The 25,846-nt window shown below is 35.5% G+C and overlaps 3 protein-coding genes across 3 annotated transcripts in view; 2 read left to right on the top strand and 1 right to left on the bottom strand.

Moving 5' to 3' along the window:
• Positions 1-3,897: 3,897 nt before the first annotated feature.
• LOC105203193 (transposon Tf2-1 polyprotein) lies at positions 3,898-7,839 on the bottom strand. The gene is made up of 5 exons (XM_039455202.1): positions 7,157-7,839; positions 6,936-7,105; positions 6,213-6,500; positions 5,521-6,059; positions 3,898-5,400 (listed from the first exon to the last, which is right to left on the bottom strand). The coding sequence occupies exons 1-5, from the start codon at positions 7,837-7,839 to the stop codon at positions 3,898-3,900; spliced, it is 3,183 nt and encodes a 1,060-aa protein (XP_039311136.1).
• A 303-nt stretch (positions 7,840-8,142) lies between these two features.
• Positions 8,143-8,830, top strand: LOC120359009. Its single transcript, XM_039455201.1, has 2 exons — positions 8,143-8,175; positions 8,327-8,830. Exons 1-2 carry the CDS (start codon positions 8,143-8,145, stop codon positions 8,828-8,830), a joined length of 537 nt encoding a protein of 178 aa, XP_039311135.1.
• Positions 8,831-12,504: 3,674 nt separating this feature from the next.
• Positions 12,505-25,846, top strand: part of LOC105205489 (calpain-C) — a 30,363-nt gene continuing 17,021 nt past the window's right edge. Inside the window, exons 1-2 of the mRNA XM_039454704.1 lie at positions 12,505-12,976; positions 24,868-25,011. Of these exons, the coding sequence (XP_039310638.1) occupies positions 12,968-12,976; positions 24,868-25,011 (153 nt within the window). The 5' untranslated portion in view covers positions 12,505-12,967. The remainder of the gene's footprint in view (positions 12,977-24,867; positions 25,012-25,846) is intronic.

Raw genomic sequence — 25,846 nt, 5'->3', positions numbered from 1 at the left:
AGTCCGTCTTTGTCGCGGAACTCCAGCTCCCTATCCCGGAAATAGTCCTGAACGATGGCGACGAGGTAGGGCGGCAGGCGAAAGTACTAGCTCAGCGCCGCCACCACCTCGCCCCAGGGGAGACTATTAAAGGCGTTGGCGATATCCAGGGATATCGCCAACGCCATCATCCTGTCCCCCGTTAGGGATTCCGAGAGGGACCGAACCTGACGTATCGCGTCAATTGTCGATCGCGCCTCTCGGAACCCGTATTGTTTGGGGGACATTTCAGGACCATTCCGGGCCATATGCCGGATGATGCGGTTAGCGATTATTCGCTCGAAGATCTTACCCGCATCATCCAGCATACAGAGGGGCCTGTACGCGGAGGGACTCTCCGCGGGCTTGCCCTCCTTTTTAAGGAGGACAAGCCGGGCCCTCTTCCACCTCCTGGGGAAGGTACCTTCCCGGAGGCACTTCGTGTACGTGGCACGAAGTGCCTCCCCTACGATAGGCGATGCCCGGGTCCAGATTTTGGCATAGATGCCATCCGGTCCGGGCGCCTTCGCTTTTTTGCCAGTTATTCGGGCGAAGGCCACGACCATTTCGTGCCTGGACACCTCCAGTTCCTCCGACCATCCTGGGGGAGGGCCGGACTTTTCCGGGATATCCCTCTCCCGGGTGGGGAACAGTGTGTTCACCACCCTTTGGAGGAACTGGGGGTCCAGCGTCTCCGAGACTGGAGGCGCCCATGGGCGAAGCCTTTGCATCACTATACAGTATGGCCTGCCCCATGGGTCGCGATCCAGCTCGGAGAACATATCCTCCCAGGCCGCGGCCTTCGCCCGAGCTATGGCGGTCCTCAGGGCCTTTCTGGCATCCCTGAGGACCGCCTGTATTCTGATAGCCCCTAGAAGAGTTCTAACTTTTATCATGATGAATAGAATCGCTAAAGTGAAAAACGAAAGACTTATATGCGATCGAAATTTTTGAGAAAAAAAAAATTTTTTTTGCGAATTTCTCCAATATTTCTGTGTTCTGATAGCCCCTAGAAGATTTCTAACTTTTATCATGATGAATCGAATCGCTAAAGTGAAAAACGAAAGACTTATATCAGACCAAAATCTTTGAGAAAAATTTTTTTTGCGAATTTCTCCAATATTTCTGTGTTCTGATAGCCCCTAGAAGAGTTCTAACTTTTATCATGATGAATCGAATCGCTAAAGTAATAAACGAAAGACTTATATCAGTCAAAATTTAAAATTTTTGAGTAAAATTTTTTTTGCGAATATCTCCAATATTTCTGTGTTCTGATAGCCCCTAGAAGAGGTCTAACTTTTATCATGATGAATCGAATCGCTAAAGTAAAAATCGAAAGACTCAGATCCGTCAAAGTTCGAAATATTTGAGTAAAATTTTTTTTGCGAATTTCTCTAATATCTCTGTGTTCTGATACCCCCCAGAAGACTTCAAACTTTTATCATGATGGATCGAATCGCTAAAGTGAAAAACGAAAGAGTTATATCAGTCAAAGTTCGAAATATTTGAGTAAAATTTTTTTTGCGAATTTCTACAATATTTCTGTATTCTGATAGCCCCCAGAAGAGTTTTAACTTTTTTCATGATGGATCGAATCGCTAAAGTGAAAAACGAAAAACATCAGTCAAAGTTCGAAATTTTTGAGTAAAACTTTTTTGCGAATTTCTCCAACATCTCTGTGTTCTGATAGCCCCGAAAAGAGTTCTAACTTTTATCATGATCGATCGAATCGCTAAAGTGAAAAACGAAAGACTTATATAAGTCAAAGTTCGAAATTTTTGAGTATAATTTTTTTTGCGAATTTCTCCAATATTTTTGTGTTTTGATAGCCCCTAGAAGAGTTGTAACTTTTATCATGATTGATCGAATCGTTGAAGTGAAAAACGAAAGACATATCAATCAAAGTTCGAAATTTTTGAGTAAAATTATTTTTGCGATTTTCTCCAGTATCTCTGTGTTCTGATAGCCCCTAGAAGAGTTCTAACTTTTATCATAATGGATCGAATCGCTAAAGTCAAAAACGAAAGAGTTATATCAGTAAAAATTCGAAATTTTTAAGTAAAATTTTTTTGCGAATTTTGCCATTATTTCGCGAGTTTTGATAGCCCCATAAGAGTTCTAACTTTTATCATAATGGATCAAATCGCTAAAGTGATAAACGAAAGAGTTATATCAGTCAAAGTACGAAATTTTTTAGTAAAACTATTTTTGCGAATTTCTCTAATATCTCTGTTCTGATAGCCCACCGAAGAGTTGTAACTTTTATCATAATGGATCTGTTGGGTTTAAGTGTTTGTAGATGATGTAGGTTGGCGATGATAAGTAGTTTTTTGTTAGTTCGTGAGACTATCTAGCGTACTGTTGTATCTCTATGCACTGTGTGTACGGTCGTTCTTCATCTTCTTTGTGTAATCGTAAGCGTGATAAATCAAAATTTTATACGTGCAAGTGCATATCATGTAATATTCTTTTAATTACTAAGTTGCAATATTTTATTTTAGTTTGCGTGAAATGAATTACTTGTATTCTTGTTGCTGGCGCTAGCCCATTGTGTGTACATTGATTATAATTTTAATAAAAGTTCAAGTTGCATTTCTATCTCAATTGGTCCGATTCAAGATTCCCTGATTTTTGCACGGTTCCCTGCACATCAATTGTATCTCACAATAACGACAGGTTATGGGCCCAGGTGCAAAAATAGCGGAAATAGTAACGTAACCTCCAAAAAAACACCGAGTAAAGCAAGTAAGAATCAGTAAAGTGAGGTTATATAGACAAGAATAAAACAAGTATTAGTATTGAATGCTAATCATGGTTGAAGCAAAATTGAACTTGGACAAGCTAGTCGAAAAGTCTGATAATACAGGTCTAATTAATTACACATCATGGCGCTTCTAAGTAAATCTTATACTAAGAACGAAAGCACTCTATAATATAGCCGCAGGTGTTACAGTCAAGCCTTCTGAAAACGATGCTTCGTACGATGAATGATGTAGGAAAGACTTGGAAGCACAAACGATCATAGGCATAAACGTTGATGAAAGTATAGCATTGAAAATATGTGTATGCAAAACTGCTTCGGAAATGCTCGAACGTCTGGAAACGCTGTATGGTAAAAGGTCTCAATCGACCAAAGATGGACTACGCATGCAATTCTTCGCTTATAAATACGATGATAATAAAACTGCAGTCGACAACTGTCTTGCCATAGATGGGTTAGCGCAAGAGCTGGGTGCTATTGGTGAAAAAATAGAAGATGATTGGATTATCTCTCGAATTTTGGATAGTCTACCAGAAAGGTTTAGTCACTTCCATTCTGCCTGGGATTCGACAGTATCAGCTGATAAAACAATTTCAAAATTAATGGAGCGACTTCGACAAGAAGAACAACGTATAAAATTGAGAAACGGCAATTGAGTAGAAAGTGCATTAATTTCTAAAGGCAAAAATAACAAGCTCTATAATAAAATGCATCACAAGAAAAATTTATCACAATGGAAAGGAAATCAGAATCAGTCATCAAGCAATTACAACAATAAATGTTTTAAATGTGGTAATGTTGGACATCAAAAAAGTCATGGAAAGCCGTGTCAAGAGTATTTGGATTATTGTATGTGATGTCTTATGGGTGGTAAATAAGTAATATATGTGAACGAAACTATATTTATTATACTGAAAATGCCAAATGAATATTAGTAACGCAAGGGAGCAGTCGCACGTTGGTTAGTAGCAACGAAAAAGAGAGTCGGTTCTTGGCGGGAACACATAGGCGCCAAACGCTGCATAGGGACTAACTAAAATAACTATAATAAAATTACTAGCGCATAATATCACACTCCTCTCCCACTAATTATGAAAAACTTAAATGTTTAATACATTTTATAAATTGAGTCTTTGAACTGGCTTAATAATTCTCTTAGGCTTAACGTTAATATCCGTCTTCGTTTCCTCCGGACTTTCACATACATTGTCCTTTTCCGGCTCTTGTACCACTTCTAACTCTTTTGAATCCGATTTCTTATTGTCTTTGTCACTTTTACTCATACAATCTTCCTCTTCACTATAAAATTTTCCTGCTTCAATAATCTGCTCTATGTGTCTTTTCCAAATTAACTCTTCCGAGTCTAACGTTTTACACACATAAGTTCTATTTCCGATTTTACTTTTAATAATCGCCTTACGCCACGTCGGTTTTGTTGGAATCTTATAATCTCTAACATACACTATATCTCCTGGCTTTAATAAAATTTCTCGATTTCCTTTAAAATACTGTACTTGTTTCTCTCTAGCCTTATCTCTCTCAGGCCTATTTAACAAACTTAATCTAGTTCGGATTTCACGCCCAAACATTAATTTTGATGGACTCTCTCCTACGCTAGTATGTGGCGCATTTCTGTACGAAGCTAAATATCTATTTATTAATGTAGTTGTACTTAATGACGCATTTCGCTTATCCGCTAACGCTTTTGACAAACCTTTTTTAAAAGAACCTACCGCATTTTCTGCTAAACCATTAGTCGATGGGTAATACGGTGCTGACGTTCTATGCTTAATGCCGTTATTTTTACAAAAATTTTCAAACTCTTCTGAGACAAACTGTCTGCCGTTATCTGAGAAAATCATACGTGGAAGACCAAAACGAGCAAAACACTGTCTTAATTTTTCAATAGTGCTTTCTGTGTTCGTATTAGACATCTCAAACACTTCCGGCCACTTAGTAAATGCATCCACTACAATTAAATATGTTTTACCTTTAAAAGGTCCTGCAAAGTCAATATGAATTCTATCAAACGGAAATTCAGCTTCCTGAAATTTAATTAATGGTGACTTATTAGGATTATTAGCCGTAGTTTTGCAAGCTTCACAGTCTTTCACGTATTCTTCTATTTCCTTATCAATATTAGGCCACCAGAAATACTGTCTGGCTATCATTTTCATTTTGGCCATTCCTAAATGTGCTCCATGAATCTCTTCCAATAGAGCTTTTCTAAATTTAAACGGAACGATTACTCTATATCCCCACATAAGAATATCATTTTCAATACCAATTTCATTCGCTTTACTTGCAAAAACTTTTATTTCCTCGCTAACTGAATTAGGCCATCCGTCTCTTGTATACAGATATACCTTACTTAATATATTATCTTTTCGCAATTCTTTCTTAATTTGTGTTGCATCTATAGGTGTACGCTCTGCCGTAACAAAATGAAAATAATCTTCAACTTCTGCTTCTTTAATTTTAATGGGTCTTGGCAACCTAGATAAGCCATCTGCTCCTCCATTTTGAATGCCTTTAATATGTTCAAACTTATATTGAAATCCGCTTAAAAATAAGGCCCATCTTTGTAATCTGCCTGCTGCCATTTGTGGAATGCCTTTATGCTCCCCAAACAAAGCCATTAACGGTTTATGATCAGAACATAAAATAAACTCGTTACCCATTAAATATTGATAAAATTTGCATATAGCCCAATAAATAGCTAATGCTTCTTTATGAATTACTGAATAATTCTTTTCTGCATCGTGAAGAACTCTAGATGCAAATGAAATTGGCTTTTCTGTGCTATCTGGCAAAACATGTAATAAGACAGCTCCAATGCCTACCTTGGATGCATCACAAACTAATTTCAATTTCCACTTTTTGTTAAAATGAACCAAATTTCTCTCTGACGCTAATTCGTTTTTAACATTATTAAACGCTTCTTCGCATTGCTGCGTCCATTTAAATGTTGTACTACGCTGGAGTTCATATAAAGGTATTAACACTTGTGATAAATTCGGTACGAATTTGCCATAATAATTAACCATACCAACAAAGGCCTTTACTTCTGACACATTTTTTGGTTTAGGTGCTTCTAACATTGCAGCTACTTTTTCTGGATCCTTATGCAACCCTTCTTTGTTAATTACATGTCCAAGATATTTAATTTCGGGTTGAAAAAATACAGATTTCTTTAAATTGACTTTAAATCCCGCCTCTGAAAGACGTTTGAATACTTCTCTTAAATTCTTTAAATGCTCTTCCTTGTTAGCACCTGTAACTACAATATCATCAATGAAATTAATTACGTTTTTTACACCTTGCAAGACTTTTTCTATCGTTCTTTGAAAAATTGAACACGCTGGCTTGGTTCCAAACGGTAACCTTTTAAGCGAATAAATACCTTTATGAGTACTCCACGCAAGTAACTTACTAGTTCTTTCTGTAACCTCTAATTGATTATACGCCGCTGTTAAATCTAACTTAGTAAATGATTCTCCACCGCTTAACGCTGTAAATAATTCTTCAATTCTAGGTAAAGGATGCTTAACGTCTTCTAAAAATTTATTGACTGTAATTTTATAATCGACGCAAATTCTAATACTTCCATCTTTCTTAATAACCGGTACCAGGGGCGTACCCCAAGCTGACGTATCTATAGGCTCAATTACTCCTTTCTTTTCTAATTCCTCTAATTGTTTACTTATTTTTTCTTTAAATGCTAATGGTATCGGTCTTGATTTAATAAAAATAGGATTAGCTTCCTTTGATAATTTTAAATCTATCTTTTCAAATTTATATTTACCCAACTCGTTATTAAATAATTCTTTATACTCTTGCAGTAATGCTTTTAAATTATCTTCTTCTTTAATAAAATTGATCTGTTCCATTTTAATATTTAACAGTTTCATTAAATCTCTACCCATTAATATTCTGTTTCCTTTCTTTACCACTATTAACTGGGCTTGAATCACTGTCTCTTTGCATTTAATATTAACTGAAATTTGCCCTTCCGGAATTAAAATACTTCCGTTATACATCCTTAACCTAATCTTTGTGTTTTCTAATTTGCAATGACTAAATTTTTCTTTAAAAATCTTTTCCGGTAATATTGATTTACTCGCTCCGGTATCTAATTCCATGGCAATAGATTTACCTTCAATCTCAACTTTAACTATTAACGGTTCTTCGCTTGCTAAAACATTGCTTAAATTATACATATCCACAATTTCTGTATCCTTATCATTTGAACCAGATTCTAAATAATTTGTATTAGCTACCGTGCTCTTATTATTTTTACAAATTTTAGCCAAATGACCTTCCTTGCTACAAATTTTACATTTATATGTCTTATAATTGCACTTTGCAAAAATATGCCTTGTACCTCCGCAATGTACGCATTTCAGTTCTTCTTTGGACCCTTGGTGCTGGCTTCCTGTCTTCTCCTCTTTCTTCTTTTTCTGGAACGTCACCTGCTGAGCCGATTTTGCTTTTCCCGACTTCAAATTGTGCACGTCCACCAGACTAGCCTTAGACGACGAAGCCAAAGCTGCTTCCTTCTTTCTTGCCACCTCGAGAATCGACTGTAGCGTTGTTGTATGCTCTTCCTCGCATACTCTATCCAAAATTCGACCTTTACTTAACCCAGTAACAAATCTGTCCTTGATTTTGTCGTCCAGTTGCGCTCCAAATTTGCAGTTGATGGCTTTGCTCTTAATACGAGCAAACCACTCATTTACTGACTCCTTTTCCTTCTGCTTTAACTCGTAAAATTCGATTCTCTCCTTGAAAACCGAGACTCTTGGGGCAAACTGTTTCTTTAAAATTTCGCACAATTCTTCATACGATTTACATTCTGGAAGCGTTGGATCACAGAGGTCCTTCAAAATTTTATAAGCCTCTTGTCCTACTAATGTAATTAATACTGCTACCTTACGTTCCTGCGAAACTTGATTCGCTACAAAATACTGTCCTAGCCGCTCTTGATAGAGATTCCAGTCTTCACCAATATTAAATTCGGACAGCGCTCCAATCGTTGAAAGAAAAGTAATGTTCGGCATCGCTTCTTTAGGTACCTGAGTCTTTACTTGTTGTGCTTGCTACTGCATTAAATTTTGCTGCTGCTGCAGTTGCCTTTGCCACTCTGCTAGCTGCATCTGCTCTTGATGCAACTTGGCTTTTAATTGCTCCTGCTCCTGACGTCTCTGATCTCAATTGTTACATCCGCCTTGATTGTACTTCTCGTTCAATTTCCGATGCACCCGCTTTGCCAGAATATCCTCGTCGCCAATTGTGATGTCTTATGGGTGGTAAATAAGTAATATATGTGAACGAAACTATATTTATTATACTGAGAATGCCAAATGAATATTAGTAACGCAAGGGAGCAGTCGCACGTTGGTTAGTAGCAACGAAAAAGAGAGTCGGTTCTTGGCGGGAACACATAGGCGCCAAACGCTGCATAGGGACTAACTAAAATAACTATAATAAAATTACTAGCGCATAATATCACATTGTAAAAGAAACTATAAATGTAATAATTGTCAGGAAGTTGGCCATTTTATAAAAGAGTGTCCTAAATTGCAAAAGGAAGATGTAAAAGCTTTCATATCAATTGCCTTGTCCGCAACGGAAATAGAACAAATATCAGATGATCATAAATCATGGTATCAAGATAGTGGAGCAACACATCACATGACTGGAAATCTAAGTTGGATGTCAAATCTCACAACGATAGAAAATTCTGCAACGATAATGTTAAGCGATTCAACGAAACTAAAATCATATAACATGGGCGATGTACACATGACAGCTTGTAATGGTAAGGAATGGTATCCCATAGTACTTCAGCAAGTCTTGTATGTACCAGAGTTAACATTCAACCTTTTCTCGTTAACAACTGCGTTGGATAAAGGATACACTCAACAAGCAAATGCAAGTCAGTCAATTATCCTTGAAAATAACAATCCAGTACTAATAGCAGACAGAACAAAAGGATTATTTCGAATGAGAGTAAGGAACAATAAAGATCAATGTTTGACAGCTATATAAATAAAAGATTGGCACAAACGACTTGCACACCAAAATGTCACTTATGTCAGAGACATACTGAAAAGAAACGACATAAAATATATCGACGACTGGAATGGTTACGTATGTGAAGGATGTGCTTACGGCAAGCAATGTCGCACTACACACAAAACGAATCCGAATACAGCTACAGAATGTCTGGATGTCATACACGTAGATTTAGGAGAAATGAACGAATTTTCATTAGGAGGAGCCAAATACTTTCTCTTGTTTAAGGACGACTATAGCCATTATCAAACCATATATTTTTTGAAAAATAAGTCAGAAGCAATTGAAAAGCTCAATATTTTTCTAAAGTTGGTTAACAATCAATTTGGTCGACAGGTTAAAACTCTAAAGTCAGATATGTGCCGACATTGCCACCATTTTTATTATTGCCATCATTGCCATTTTTTTGATAACATTTCCATCATTGCATTCATTTCATTATGCGATTCTATTTCCATATTGCCATTCCATTGCCATCATTAACATCGAGAACATTGTCATAATTGCCATCATTTCCACCATTGCCGTCATTGCCGTCAGGCTATATATATTGTCATTGTCATCATTTCCATTATTACCATTCCATTAACATCATTGCATTCATTCCAATATTTCCATCCCATTGCCATCCCATTTCCATCATTTCCACAGTTGCCATCGATTAATATCAAGAAGAATTTGATTAAAATCCGTTACTTTAGTGATTAACAGTTTAATACCTTATATCGTATATTATTATATAATTCTTAATTAATTTTTTTTGTAAAGTTTTGATTAATCTTTACGTGATATTTCGTAAAAACTGTTGAAAGGTTGTATTAAAATCAGATCAATAATCTTCACGTTTGTAAGTTAGAGAATAAAAATAATACTCAAGTATCCATATATTTCATTGATTTTTATTACATTATTATTATTATTATTATTATTATTTATTGTGCCATATTAATCGCGCGTATTGTCATTTGTAAATCATGCGTATGCATTTATATGCCATTGTAACATAATAAAAAAAGAGTGGGCGCTTTCTAGTCTCTCTACGTCCCTGCGCAGAAATCGTCCGAAATCCTCTTTCTGAATTTTACGGCCTAAACGTAGCACGGAAAACGTGAAGGGTCGTGAGGGGAGTGAAGAGGAAAGTATCCATAGAGATAACATCGCCACTTGCTCCATGTCTATCACCGCGATGCTTTCTCTCTCTAACTGAAGGCCTAAACAATTAAAGGACAATCACGTTAAAAGAGAAAGAGAGAAAGAAAGAAAGAGTGAGAGAGAGAGAGAGAGAGTTGCGTCAAGATTTAAAAAAATTAAAAAAGCTAATTTTTTCAAAAGCATAATTTGAAGACATTTAAATAATAAAGAATTATGTAAAAATAAAAAGATGGTATATTTATTCGTGGAAAGACATTTATTTCTTCTTCATCATATGATGCGATGTTAATTACAATTATTTTTTAAGTACTGCGTAAAATGAATGTTTCTTTATTAAAGAACCAAATTCTCTCTGTTACTATTAAACATCTTTTTTAAGTAAAAATATGAATGTGCAAAATATGGGCATAAACGTAGTGATATGTATTAATATCAATGTTAATGTAAATAATTCAGACTATAATAAATAAAAAATTACGCGAAAGTAGACGTAATTAATCATTTGTGCACATTCTCGACCCCTGTTCTGGATGCAACATACGCGATACGCGTCAGATTTTATTTGCAGCAAAATTGATGTTAGCACGGACAACAACCTACATCCATTTCTCGAGAGATGGATGTGAGTTGTTGTCCGTGCTAACATCCACACTGTTTTTAACGGCAGGTTGCAAAATGGATGTGACACGTAGTTCCCATTCTGACCAGAATAGATGTGCGTCACTAGTGTACGGGAGTTTCGAAGCGTTATAGGAAAAAGGCCGCCGTGGCCGCTCTCAGGTTCCTCTCTGTTGAAGCTAAACACTCATTGTCAGTTGATACTTCTCACTTGATGTTCTCCAACTTATCATGTTCTGAAAATGTAGTTTTTATGCTGAAATTATTACATACACGTGATAAATAATTTTAGCATTTATTATTATCTTCAATATGTATTCTTAAGATGCAATAATTTTATCATCGTTACAATACAATCTAAAACAAGAATTTTATAGAAGATAAGATGTGCCAAATTGATTTTTGAATGTTACATATACATGAATATATTTATGACGTATTGAATTATAATATAATAGTAATTGAAATCTTTTTATTGCGGAAGTTATTCCAAACATATAATTGATATTGAAGATATAGAAGAAAATGTTATAGAAAAGAAAAGGCAGATTATTTGTGTTATAATAAAAGTAAAAAAAATATTAAACAAAGACAGAGATATATAATTTTAATCATATAAAAAAAGTAAACAAGTAGAAAACATAACTATTGCTAGATTTCAAACTTCAACGTCGCGTGCTATGAAATAATAAAGAGACATCCAGTGCGTATTTTATAAAGAGAATTTTAAAGGAATCAGCTGCTTCGATGAAGAGTACTGTTTCTGGCATGACGCCGGAGCGAACCTTTCGAGTAAAGTCAACGTGCACAAGCTTTCACCAGAACGGGCCTCCGAGCTATGATCGGGTCTCTCTGTCGCACTCTTCGAGATCGTTTCTTGTGTTCTCCTACCGCTTCTCTTTAACAACTCGCTCCTCTCTTGCACACTTTCCACTTCGCGACCGAAACGAAACCGACCCGCTTCCACGGCATCGATAGATGGAAATCACGTCGTCACCGCGAACAATCTGCTATCGTCATTGATCGCCGATGCTATTGTTTCCTGGATCACGTAGAGCACCTTCGAGAATCCTGTCATTTAGCTACCATAATTACGATCCGCACTCTCATCTCCGCCTTGACCTCCTCCTATATAGATCCGTTTACAAGACGTGTGAAATTACACGTTTGCGAAACGCAAAATAAGACGTTGAGAATAAGGAAAGTACAAGCAATATATCGATTAACGTTTTCAGATTATCGTAAAAAACCTAGAAGCAATTTTGATATTTAACTTTTATGGTATACAATTAAAAGAAGAAAGAAACAATTTTTTCCAAGATTAGAACTTAGAACATATATTTATATATGATAGATATATAATAAAATATATAAATTGAATAATATTTTGAGATTATATAAAACTTTTTAAAATTAAATTTATAATTGAAAAATATTTTATGAACAATGCTTCTGGAGTTTTAATTATATTTCTCTTTATGTAATTAATTCTTACAAATATCAAAATTTTTTGAAATATAGTATACATACATATAAGTATAAATATTTGCGTATGATATTTAATTATTTATTAACTTTCCCGGTTTACACATCTATCTTGATATGTCTTAAAAAAAAAACATGCAACTCTCTTTTACGTAAAGTTGCGTAAGTTACGTAAAGCGTTGCTGCATCAAAACCCCATCAGCTGATTGCATAGACAAAATAATTATGCGCTCTATAAATATATCATGCTTTAGCTATTTAAACGATACTCAGCCTCTTTCCTTGCCACGAGGAAGAAAACGGCAACGCGATCGCTCGTGAGTGGGAGAGGGAGAGAAAAAGAGAGAGGATCGCCGGCGGTAGCTCAACGGTCAGAGAAGGAGGAGGAAGACTGGCCAGGATGGTGGTGATCGGCTTCGGATCCACGAGTGGCAGTCCATGGCGCGGGTAGCCGGCGCAGAGTCAGTCACCAATTCAGCCAGTCGGTTGTAGTCAGTCGGTACCATAAGAGCAGCTCCGTTCGCGGGGCCGCGCTCTCTCGCGCCTCGGTTCGCTCAGAAACTGGATTTGACTGTTTTTCACGTCTGTCTACCGGAAATTTCGACGGCGCGGTATACTTGGTTCACGTGAGATACGCGATTGTTCGTGAGGCTCAGGAAATCGTCAGAGTGGCTGGTAGCGCGCGAACTTGACAGTAAGTGCGCGGAGTGTTTCGGTATCGAGTGTTGGATGAAGACGCTTTTTCTCTGATATATAAGTGATAAAGTGTCAGCTACACTGCGAGATTCAAGAGAGGTGTATGAACAGGTTCTTCTTGGCGATATTCTAGAAGAAGTTGCAGAAATCTGATTACGGATGGTTAACGTGAGTATCGTGTTAAGTCGAGAGTACGTGCGAGAATGTAGTAGGCTTATCGCTGCCAATCTAAACTTCTAATCTTCCCATTTGTCTATTTTTAATCTTAAATTTCTATTAAATGAAGATGTACTAAGTTGATAAGTGTATATAAACTTTAGGTACACACTTATCTTGTTATCTTCTACTGATTATCTGCTGGATAAAATTAATAAATGAATAATTAAAAAGTATACATATATTTTTTAAATAGCGAGTTTATAATATACAAAATATATTAATGAATACTAATTATAAAATAATTATGCATTTCATGTAATCTCGATTATTTTATCAAAAGTAATTATAAATTATTTATACGAAAGGATTTAGAAAATTTTGTTTCAAATGTTTTTTATAAAAATTACTTAAGATGCAATAAAATGATATTGCATATAAATTGAGGCAATATTGCACAAGTATAATTTAGAACCTTTAAATTATAGAATATTAATGGCTTAAAAACGTTATCTTTATCTTGTACATTGTTAAAAATACGTCAAAAAATTTTATATAATATAAAAGAAGCAAATTTCAAGTAGATACATTAAAAATATTTAATATTGCCAAAAGTGTATTAAATTGTATGCACATACTTTATAAATACATTACATTTAATATACTTGTGTCATTTAAAAATGTATTGAATTTTACGATATTTTTAACAGTGTGTATGACCTCGTGTATAAGTTTGATGATCCATTCAGGTTTCATTTCGAAAACGCCGGCCCACGTTTTTTTCGCTCGTATCTAAAGATTCCAAGTTTTCTTACGAAAGCCTTTTTATCTGCCCACATCTTTCTGTTTCAACAATAGTTTACTACGGAATTTCTAGCAAGGTGCGGCACACTATGTGACTAGAATGATTTCTTTGCGAGAAAGTCATCCCGCTCTGTTTGCACCGAATCCAACTGAAATGGAAATTATTGGATTCGCGTGGCATGCGAACGTACGAATGCCATAATCGAGTGTGACGACAAATATTAACACAGTAAACCATTAGTAGTTTTCACTTGACTTTCGAATGCGAAATCTTGGTGTCAAATTGCAAAACGTATTTTCTAGTTAATTTTACTTTATCGCACAATCTTAGTATTTAATAGTACGTAATAATATTTAATATTATATATATATACACATACATATAATATATAGAAGAGACACACTTCATGTAAGATTATTATCTAATTAAAATAAAATTTTTCGCTGGGATTGTGATTTCAAAATCAGATTATTCTATACTTTCTTTATAAAGATAAATTGATGTCATGAATCATTTTTTACGGCAAATTACCCGAGGTATTACAATAGGAGACAAATTAAAATATATGACTTTTTTTACATTCAAAATATAGGAGTAATAAAAATTTTTCTCTTGAATTATTTTTTCATGAACTCGTTAAGCTTCATAGCAACGTTTTGGATTCTTTTAGCATTAAATACGTATACAGGTTTTTGTATCTATCGTAATATCTATTAAATATATATACATATTTGAAAAATACATGACTTTTTAAATATATACATGTATTTGACATATACATAATTGTTTTTAAAATTCAGTAATTCTCAATCTTATGTGTTGATATTATTTAATTAACGAAAAGTTTTTAGTTCTTTTTCTACATAAGTATATTTTAATATAAGGAAATTTATAAAATTAATAAATATTTAACAATGCATTGATAATTAAATTTATAATTTTAATAATAAATTTAAAAAATATTTTATCTATGTCTTGTTTTTTTATCAACACTTTTTCTACTTCTTTCATGTGAGATTGGCAATAATATTTATTGCCTGATTTATTTGTACATTACAAAATTCATGAAGAACGTGTTTTTATTTAATTATTAGAGGTAACTATTGGAAAAATAAACTATTCAAACGCGGAATGATAGTTTCGAGCTCTTTCCTATCTCAGCAGTTGCGCATGAAGCTCAATAACTTTGTTTAGCGCTTAATGTAGATTATTGTAATGTTGCCAGCAAACGTAGAACATTACTATTGCGAAAGAAAGAATCCATACGGCCCTGAAGCATTTTTACTTTCGAATGCGTCACCCATGAACCGCAAATCCCTACCTACGTTTTCAAACTCCGTTTCAAAGTCGATTAGCTTAGGTCAGTCATCCTTACCTTTTAAGCGAGTATCCGTGTAGTGTAATCTATATGTGGGTCGTAATTCTTCTATCGTCCAAAAAATATTGTGCCATATAGAAAAGAGAAAACGATTAGGACATTCTGTTTCTTTTGTAACGTATAACGTAGAAATTATTTTTGTTACTTTAGAATCTTTATCGAGCATTGACTCTTAATAAAAAAAACGTTGCAGAAAAGTACATAACTGTATTTTTTAAATAATATTTACGTTCCTTGCACTTGTAATGTTTTTGCGTTTCGCTCGATAAATTTCCTTCGTATAATTATAGTATCTGACTGAATTAATTATACCTCAGCAATTAGCATATTGACGTCATGAATTTGCACCGAACGTTTGTTGCACTTTCGTGACAACAAAATTTAATATAAATAATACAGCTGCTAAATAAAAAAATAGAGAGAGAGGGGAAGGGAGGGAGGGAAGATCTCTTTGACGAGAGAGAGAGAGAAAGAAGACGACCTGTTCACCTGTTCCTTCGCGTTCTCGACATGGTCGAGGAACCTCGAAGTCGACCGGCGCGTTTCTACCTCTCCGCCGCTGCGAGATTCTCTGCCTCCTGCGAAACCGGGTCTTCTTCTCTCCGCGACCTCGAAACACACAAATTACGAACAGCGCAGACGTTGCACGTACAGAAGCATCGAGACACTAACGTACACTAATACGCATATACGCGCACGTGTCACATACTCGTGCACAAAGTAGTTTAGCTACGATGAAGCTATGAAATTGTCGAAGAGAAGTTACATTCGAAATATCTTAAGATGAAGAGTTGTGTCCCCACAGTAATATTCAGAATTTACTGCTCTGAGATACAGCTCTCCTTCTTTGTGTGTTAGATTAAAGTGCAAGGGACGAGAGAACGTCTCGCGTCGCTTCGAGATTTATTAATCCGCTAAACATTAGTCGTATATTACTAAATGGAATGCATGCGGCCCTTGTACATGCCGAGTTATGGGACTCGAGCTTTACATTCTAGCGTAGGCGTTGCGATTTTCTCGGTCGGTCGTGCCGTCATAATGTTTGCAGTAATTATTGCTTTACATTATGAACATTTATAGTATATTCTTGTAAACGTTGAATTCACAGAACTCGTATCGTCTCTTATTATCACAACAAATGTGGATTATACTTCAAATTGTAGAGATGGGCCATTAGATCTGGAATTTATCTTAGACATTGAAAATAATTTGGTGTGAACATTGCTTGATGCGAGGAACAGGCGAAGAAGAAATTGCAATTTCAAGCGAAGAATAAAGCAGAGAGGGATACGATGAACTCGAGACGAACTCAAGGACATCAAAGGATCCTGACTCGCTTCCCTTTCCCTCATCGAGAGATTTAATAAAAAATATCAAAAAACAATAATTTTTGAAATAACAATAATTCGTTAGATTAAATTTTCACTGTATTAATTATTTGCCTCAGAGAATTTCATATAGCTTTCGTTTCTATTTCAAGAAAAAGTAACCACGGTTAATTTCCATTTTCCGATGTAAATGACCGCTTAATACTCGAATAAATAGAATTTCTATAACAGGAATTTTTTAATAGGAAACAATCTAGTTTACATGATTAATCACGTTGCATAATTTTGCTTTAATAATGACTTCATTCATCTTCTTTCACGTGATACACAAGAAATTAACATGAGACTTATACGAAATATTGTAGATAAGATTCTTACAGACGATAGGATCTTAAATTTATAACCTAAATGCGATGAATCAATTTATTTGGATATATCAACATATTAAATTTATAAGTGAAACACGATGAATCAATTTAGATATATCGATAGATCCGTTAACTTGCGGAAATTATTAGTCATCTATCTCTGAGGAAAGTGTTTCTCGGAACATGAGAATCGTTCAGGGTCGACGGAGTCAATTGTAGACTCGAGCTCTACACGATTCAGGAACCGCGGTGAAGAGTTCGAACACGATCGTGAAGAGAGCAGCAACCTTAGTAAGAGCATTAAAAAAACGACTAAGTGATCCTTCGCCGAGGAAACTCGACTCGTTGGGCGAGTCCTCGTAAATCAGTATCCGTTCGGGATGAAATTAGCGTCAGCTAAAGGATACTATGATGCCGGGGTTCGTAGATTCGTTCGCGAGCGCTGGCGAAATGGAATTAAGCAGTACACGTTTCGAAGAAAACAACGATTTATGACTTCTTGCTACGAGTACTACGATGGCGTTTGCATTACCAACGTAATTTGTTTCTCATAAATAACTGCTTTATCGTTCGCGTTTGATTCACCCAACCATTTCAAATGGAAGTTGCAAGTGTGCTGAAAAACGAAACCAGAATGCGACTAGTTCAGCTTTAAGGTCGATTTGCGGAAGTGTCAGACGGTTTAAGTGAAATCACGAAGTTGGAAGAATGCTGTTAATTTATACCTTACAATATTTTGTATTAATATCAACAACATTTTTATCGAAAAAAATATTCTAGTTTTTACTTTCAGGTAAATTACCATGATAATAAAGCTAGAAAATATATCGATATTTCGTTTAATATAAAAATTAAGTTTTAATAAAAGTTTAATAAAATTTTACATTTATATGATATGCGATTTACTCTACATTTCACAAATTATTTATTAAGTTATGAATTAACATTAATATATGTTTAGTTAGAATATTTATTCAAAATTATTCAAAATGCGTAAATTTACAAGCATTTTTATTACATTAATCTCTTAAATCAAAATTCTATTTTAAAATTAAAAAATCAATATTGAGTAAATTAATAATGTTTATTGCGAAATATTGCATTAAATAATAATTTGTACGCGACATTTGATCCATTGCTTCCTGGAGCTAAGAAATTCTTGAACTTACCGAAGGCTATGATGATGATACACGAAGCTTGCCATACAGATAAATCGAGGAAAGCCTCGTCACTGGTACATCAGACTCGGTAGAAGTGTATATACGAAGATCTACAGACCATGGTAACGTAGTAGACGCGCGTGGAAAATCCAAGAGTCGCGTTCCTCGATCAACCGGGTGATAACGTTAAGGTGCTTGCACAAATTTCCGGCATTTGTCAAGGGAGTGGGAGCACGAGCGGCTGCTTACGGGTTGTCTGATTATCGTGCGAAGGGATCGCAAATGAAAGATCCCGTGCAAAGAATTACGGGATGAACTACTTCGAGCAGGAGGGCTTGAAACGTTCGTTGTTAACACTAGAGCATACCGGCGGGAATGTATAAAACAAGAAAATAATTTGTAAAATCTTTTAATTTTTTAATTTTTAATTTTTTATGCTTAATAAAATTATAATTATTTTGACGTTTCTCTTGTTGTCAAATTACTTCCCTATTTAATAAAAGAAATCGTATATAAAAGCCTTAACAAATTTAAGCGACTCCGTGTATTATGTATGCTTCGCTGTCACGTTACGTTGATTGAGAATGCTTACAAGTGAATTCACTTTCGATGACAACGTACAATTCTACCGTTAGAAACACGCTAACGAGTTAAACAAAGTGTTACATAAACATTGGTGCTAATTATCACGAAATAATGTGGTACAAATCGTGATAAATGTATAAAATAAATAAATAATACATGTGTTAATGAAATAAACGATACGAAAAAATCTATAATAATTTAATATATTTTCTCCACAGTTTTTAAATTTATTTTATAATTATAAGAGCTAAATGTACCTGTGAGCATACATTTAATTGAAAATTAAAAAAAAAGGTTATTTAGCAATTTTGTAAATCTTCTAAGTTTCAATATATATATCACGGTTTTTAAATTTTAAATAATAACAATGTCTCTTCAAATCGAAAAGTAAATGTGATAAAAATCATCATATCAATGTAGGAAAGATATAAGATATTTCAATATTTTTTTCTGAATCGGTCCATATGTCATCACGCTGTATTTTTACTTAGAAACTTTCCTTTGCGGCTTATCAATAAATTTCTAAATTTAAATGACTAATTTCCGTCTTTGAAGTTTCTCGTTTACAAATTTCCCCGCTTCAAAGAGATTGATAATGCACTCGCCTGATTTTCTGTCATAGTCAGGCATTTGAATACGTTAGGTGGCAACTTTCTAAGTTTCTAGTTTCGCATCGAGTGAAAATGCTGAATCTGGCGGCGAGGAAGTGTCATGCCTCGGATTTCCGGTAGGAAAAACGCACGCGTGAGTTGTCGATTATGCAAAACCGCTCGCAAGATCGTCTGATCAGAAAGAAAATCGATCGAAACGATTATCCGAAGTGACGTTAAAGCGAGACGTTATTACGCTTGACTTCCAGGTAAGTTAAAACGTTAAAAAATGCAACCGCGCGCCGGAGCACCGTCTCGAATTGCAGTGAAGAGTTCTCATAAGAGCAAGAAGTGTTTGGATCGAGGAGAGAAAGTGCTTTTGCTGAGAGACAGTGCAACCAGCGGGATCCGACGAATTATGCGTAATCGAAATTACCGTCATTTTCCCCGTTTCGCTTTGTGCTGGTGGTACGGAACCATCACGAGTGCACGGTTTTATTCGTGGTCGTAAACGCACCTTGAAATACCACCGTACAAGCAACAATAAAGACTCAACGGAAGATACTCAGAAGCTTAGAACAATTTGTTTCATGCTCAAGTATAAAGTTATTTGTTCTATATTTTATTTTAACTTTACCTCTTTGTATATTATATTATACAGGCAGTTTTTAAAAATAAGTCTTAATATATTAAAGCAGATAATATGATAAAAACTGAATAGCATATCAATCTAAATGATTTAATTGATATTTATATTTATTTATAAATATTTACCAAGAATGATAAAGCTGTTTCCGTATTTTTTAAAAAAGATTTTGGATGTCATAAAATTATACTAATGAAATCAAAAGTCAAGTTTTTTCTGCTTTGTAGCAGCGGATTATTATGTTGTTTTAATTTGTGCCACGTAATAGTAAAGGAACTTTGATGTTTTGATGAGCTAGACAACGGAATCTACGGAGGCGGCATAATTGTGAAGAGAAAAAAATGGAACGAATTATATAATAGAGAAGAGGAAATTAGGGTCGCACAGTTCATGAGGTTATAGAGAGTACTTGCTGTTAAGTACCGTTACATGAACATACATCTCGGCCTACTCGCCATATTAAGGGAATAAAGCTAATAAATATTTTTACTGTTAAAGATGAAGTTAAAGATGAAGTCATTCTTATATGTTTAAGAAAAAATTTCCCTGGAATTAGCTGCTTTTGAATCAGACAATTTAAAACTAACTTTTAATATACAAAAAACTTTATAACATTTAGCGCGAATATTATCGACTAATTTTTGATTTTGTTTTCTTAATACGATAATCAGACAGAGATTAATTAGAAGAATTTTAACATTAAATGTGCAAACAGAATATAATGTTTAACACATTTATTTAAAAAAAATGTTTTTACGATACAAAGAAGTCAAGAAGAGAAAAGAATTTTTGAAATTCTTATTACATAAAATAATTAATGTTGAGAGGATATAATTTATTTTTATTTCTGTAAATTCAAGTTTTGTTCGTAAATTTTATTTTATAAAAAGTAAAATTTACTTTTGCTTGCTCAACTATCTTGGTCTCTTGTTGGCGATCAAACGTGTGCGTCGATCTTACGGTCGGCCTTGCTCATTTCGTGGCACAAAGTGAATGTAATAGTGCGCCTTTGAAACACGTGACCGACGTAAAATTCTTCCGTCCGAGAAACTCGTGCATCTAAAACGTTTTTACGAAGAGTGACGTGTCAAGAATCGCGACAGGAAGAACGCAAAAGCTCTCGTATTTCCGCACGATCATTCGCCACTTTGCAGAGTCACGACGATGGAGCACGCTTTTTCGCCCTGCGAGCACTTCGCTCGGATGCGCCTGAGTCTCAAGGCCATATATGCAAGCCTGGCGTAAAAATTCTCTGACCAGTAGAAAGTATACGATTAGTCATCAACGATCGCGCTCGCTTGCGCAGATATATCTTTTTTTTTACGGCAAATTATTTTTATTTATTGCGCAAATGTATATATCTGCACGTAAATGCAAACATATAAATATCCATGAAACTTTTTTTTTAAATAATTAGGAAATTAAAACTGTGCTACATAAATTCTTTTGGAAAGATTATGCACATTGATTATTAAGATACATTTAACATTGATTTCGCCATAATTGAACTGTTCTGCAAAAAGAGAGGTTCTGTAAAAATGGTTTTGATGGCCAAAGAATTGAACGACCGATAGGGCGAAAATGAATGGAGAAAATTGATGTCCAGTCTTGTTTCTCGAGTGGCATCTAAAAGACGTACCCAAAGCCGATGCATTTCACGCGGTGGATTCCCGAGCAACTACCTTCCGCTAAAGCGAACACTTGAACGATCTACTATACACGTTAGGTATATAATAGCTACGATATACTCTCGTACCGGTCGAACTAGTTTCATGCTTGGTTCTCTCGCGGCCTTGAGGCGCACGGACCACTACACGGCGTGTCGGTGGTTGTCGAGAAAGCCTTTATGGCTTACCTCACCCGACGTGGACTGCGGATCCACGATAGTACTCCTTGGCCTTCCGCAATTTCAGTCATTATAACCGTACCTCTCGTGCTGTTCTTGGACAGATAAAGCACCTCTGAGATTCGGAAACGTAGATTAAGAGCCATTTTCGAGATTCACGAAACAGCAATGCGTAAAACAGATCACTACGGTGAGCGCTTCCTTATTTAAGATTTGTTAAAAAATATTAACTTTGCGCTAACTCTTTTAACTCTTATTCTCGCTGTAAAAATATTGATTCAACCTTGCGAGAGAGAAAGAGTTTAATCATTGAATCGTTTTAATGTTAATTTTATATTACCGGTTTTACAGTTATCCGGTTAAATAAAATGGCATTAATCCAATTGCGAGAAGTGAATGTAAAATATTGTGCAAACGTGCAAGTGTACCGCGCGAGCTTGTTGACTTCCGCAAATAATTTATCGCAGTGCAGGTGCAGCGAAAAACATCAAACTGTGTCCCGTGATCGATCTGTTACGAAAGAGATAGCTCAGACGTATAGCTCGTTGTCAAGCGACGACAATGCAAAATGGCACGCCTCAACCTGGTATGCCAAGGCAGTTCCGCGCGACAAAACAGGATTACTCATGGCACCAGAAGAGGGAGGGAAACATCGAGAAAGAAATACGGAAAGAGAAACTCTCCGCGGTGACTCCGCGTGCCGAATGAGCGCGACAGAAGGACCTCTGGCCCCGTGCTAATTATCCGCTGCCGTTTTATTACGATCTTAATTGGTGCACCACGCCGGTGGAATTAACCGGCCTCGGAACAATGCTCGAAACCGGAACGCGGCGCCCCGACGAGTGTAATTGACTATTTCGCAATCGTGACGCTTTCACGACCACGCGCGCACACCTTCTCCCGCATTATCGCCTACGCGGTGAAAATATGTTATCAACGGTCGTTGCAAAATATAATGACGGCGTTACGGCTCGCTGAGGCGTGGAGGACATCTCTCCCGACGCAGAAACGATTCAGTGGCCAATCACTGCGATGGCGACATTTATCGCAACGAGGCGAGGATAGAGCGTGGATGTCTGTTACGAACTGACTGATACCTCGAATGTACAAGGTGATAATACGTTCCAATGCTTTGTAAAGCGAAATTATTTTAATCGATGTACGTTCAATTTTTACGGAAACTAATTTGATCATAAACGATGTCATTAATTTTATTAATAAATTTCAAATGAAACATGAACAAACAATTTTAAATGAAACATTATATTATTTATTCGCGATGTATGTATAATTTAATAAAATATATAAAACATTTCTTTTTTAATTTTCTTTATGTGAAGAATAATGGACGTTTCGGAAACTTCGTTAGTAATGCAATGTAAAAAATATTTTGCGAACATCATTTTGAAACGTGAGTGACTAATGCCATTCTGCAATGACTTATTAATGAACAAATCTTCTATGTCCGTGCATAAAGAGAGTTTCCTTTCTTACTTCCTCGTTCTTACGCGTTGATTTATCACATAAGCACGTGTATTAGTAGAATAAGTATCGAACGTGTTAATATAATCACGAGGGCATTAATATTAATGAATTCCCAGGTTACGATGTAGCGCGCGTGTTTTGCAGGTGAATATTCCGCGCGCGAATATCCGGCGTGTCGTCGCGCCGCGCCGGCAGGATATTTCTCAATTTCGCGTCGGCGTTAACGCTGTATCATTAAAGTCCATTAGACGAGCGAGCATCATGGCTTGGTATGAACCGTCGATACGAACTGCCGGTTACCCCGTTTGAAAAACTGTGCATAAAGTCACGTGTTATGGACGCGGCAGGCGAGGCTAATCGCCGCAATTCATTCTGAAAGCCTTCACTCGTGAAGAGGTGTCAATGACTTTTATTTCCTGCCAAATACCGCGTAAAGAAAAAGGAGTCGTTCGACACTATGGCGTGGCGAAAACTCGACGAAGGAAGAGAGAGAGAGAGAGAGAGAGAGAGAGAGAGAGAGAGAGAGAGAGAGAGAGAGTGTCGACCTGGATACAATGTTCGATGAGCTTGAAACCTTTATCGACCTGCGCATCGAGGTCACAAACGCGCCGTCGATTAATGAATGCGCGAATAAGTATCTGCGAAAGTGATTTGTTGCTCGACTCGGACAAGGTGTTATTATAAGATTTTTAGGACCAATGACGCATTTACCTTGCAAGAGGCAAAATTTTGCGAGTCGCTCGTTGAGAATCGCTATCGAAAGATCTATGGAGGTCAGCAAGGTACGCTCGTGGCGTGGGAAAAGATATGCAAAAGAATTTTAAACGTTCCTCCAAAAAGTGTCAAACCAGCACGCGCTGCGGCGAAATATTTTCCAGAAGCGCTACGATTAATATATTTTTTTAAATTCTACATGTTTAGATTCTTTAAGAGGGTCACAGAGAGAGTTTTTCACAGTTTTCAAATATTTTTGAATGAAAATTTGCGCGAGATCTCGTGTATTCCTAATATAAATGGCTCTTTTATTTTACAGCGAGTTTCTTTTCAAATGTATTGTTACTAGCATTTGCGTGAGAATGTTTAGGAAGTTGATCATACTTTCGCGCAATTTAAACGTCGACATTTGCTAATGCGTATTATTAATCGCCGCAAGAACCGCACTGCGGCATTTCAAAAAGGCTTTCGAGCTGCTCTTATTCTGTGTGTAAGGATGTGTCTTAATTATAGAGATGAAAGAAGAATGAGGATACGATATGCGGTTAGAGGTACTGTTAAATTCTCACCCTCTATTAGTAACAAGCCATTAATATTAATTAGATCACGTAATCTTTTAATTTAACTTTACGAGGAAGTTCTCTGTTAGGTTACCAAGTTTTTGTCTTCGTACATATTTATGAATAGTTAAAATTATTTTTATAAAATTCCAAATGGTAATTAGTGCGACGTGTCTACGTGACTTGTCTTGATCAATATAATTAAGGATAAATTAAAACACATTACAGTTATAATCTTTACGTAAGATTTAAAAGACTGATCTAAATGTTAAATTGTATTTTTTCAACATTATCAATTGAAAACAGATTTTAACGTCATGTAATAGTATAATAATATGATAAATATTTTGTTTAAATTAAAAGGATAGTTAACTCGTAATTGGTCTCTTAAAAATTCTATTAAAAATTCCATGTTATTCTATTCATTTTATTTTTCAGGACGTAATGAGCGAGTACGAACGAATCAAGCGTTCGTGCTTGAAACGAGGTGAGCTTTGGGAGGATCCAGAATTTCCAGCGACGCAGGCGTCGGTCTTTTATCACCAGACACCGCCATTCCAGTTTCAATGGAAAAGGCCAAAGGTAAGATTGTATTTTTTTCTTTTAATTAATATACATATTATTTTTTATTAGCAAAATACATAAAATTATATAGCTATTCGTATGTACATCAATTTTATTAGCATTTTATTAATATTTTATTAGTGTAATTAGAAAAATTATAATTTAGATTTAAACTTTGATATCTTTATATATCAACGTCCTTTTCTATCGGTTGAAAAATATTGTCAAGAACAATACATAGTCTTTTCTTGTAATCAGGGCATAAACATTAAAAGATTTTTTCTTCTGTTAGTTGAGGCAACGAAGTTGCTCCTGCGGGAGCAACTTGGAACTAAATTAGCTTCTTCGGCTCGCTCTAGTTCCTAAAGAACGGAAAGACGTGCAACATGGAACTTAGGAACCGTAACGAAAACAGTTCGCAACCTTGACACGTAGCTCTGTCGCCTGCGTGCTTATAATCGTGGAACAACATATCTCTTAGCCAGAGCAAAACTAACGGAACCATTCATTCCATCACAAGATCTTGATATTCTTACAATTATCTTAATACCAACATATTACTGTATTTTTTTTTAGATACAGTTATATATTTTATAAATATACTTAAAATCTGAAACATATAATTATTTTCTTTTGATCAATTTTTTTTATGATTATTCATACACATAAATTTGTTAACAATTTTATATAAGAATTTGTTGATAAGGAACTTTTGATCGAATCTATGTCAAGTGTTGGGATAAATTTAAAGAATTTTAATTCTAAACTTATCGAATTTTGTTCTTCCTGAGTAAAATAGTCCACGAAACAATTGCAATTCTAGAATATCGAGACAGAGATCAGTTGGCGGGAT

Source organism: Solenopsis invicta, chromosome 11 (genome assembly GCF_016802725.1).
Source record: "Solenopsis invicta isolate M01_SB chromosome 11, UNIL_Sinv_3.0, whole genome shotgun sequence".
NCBI lineage: Eukaryota > Metazoa > Arthropoda > Insecta > Hymenoptera > Formicidae > Solenopsis > Solenopsis invicta.
The sequence above is the reverse complement of the archived record's forward strand: the minus strand, read 5'-3'. Positions and strand labels throughout refer to the sequence as shown.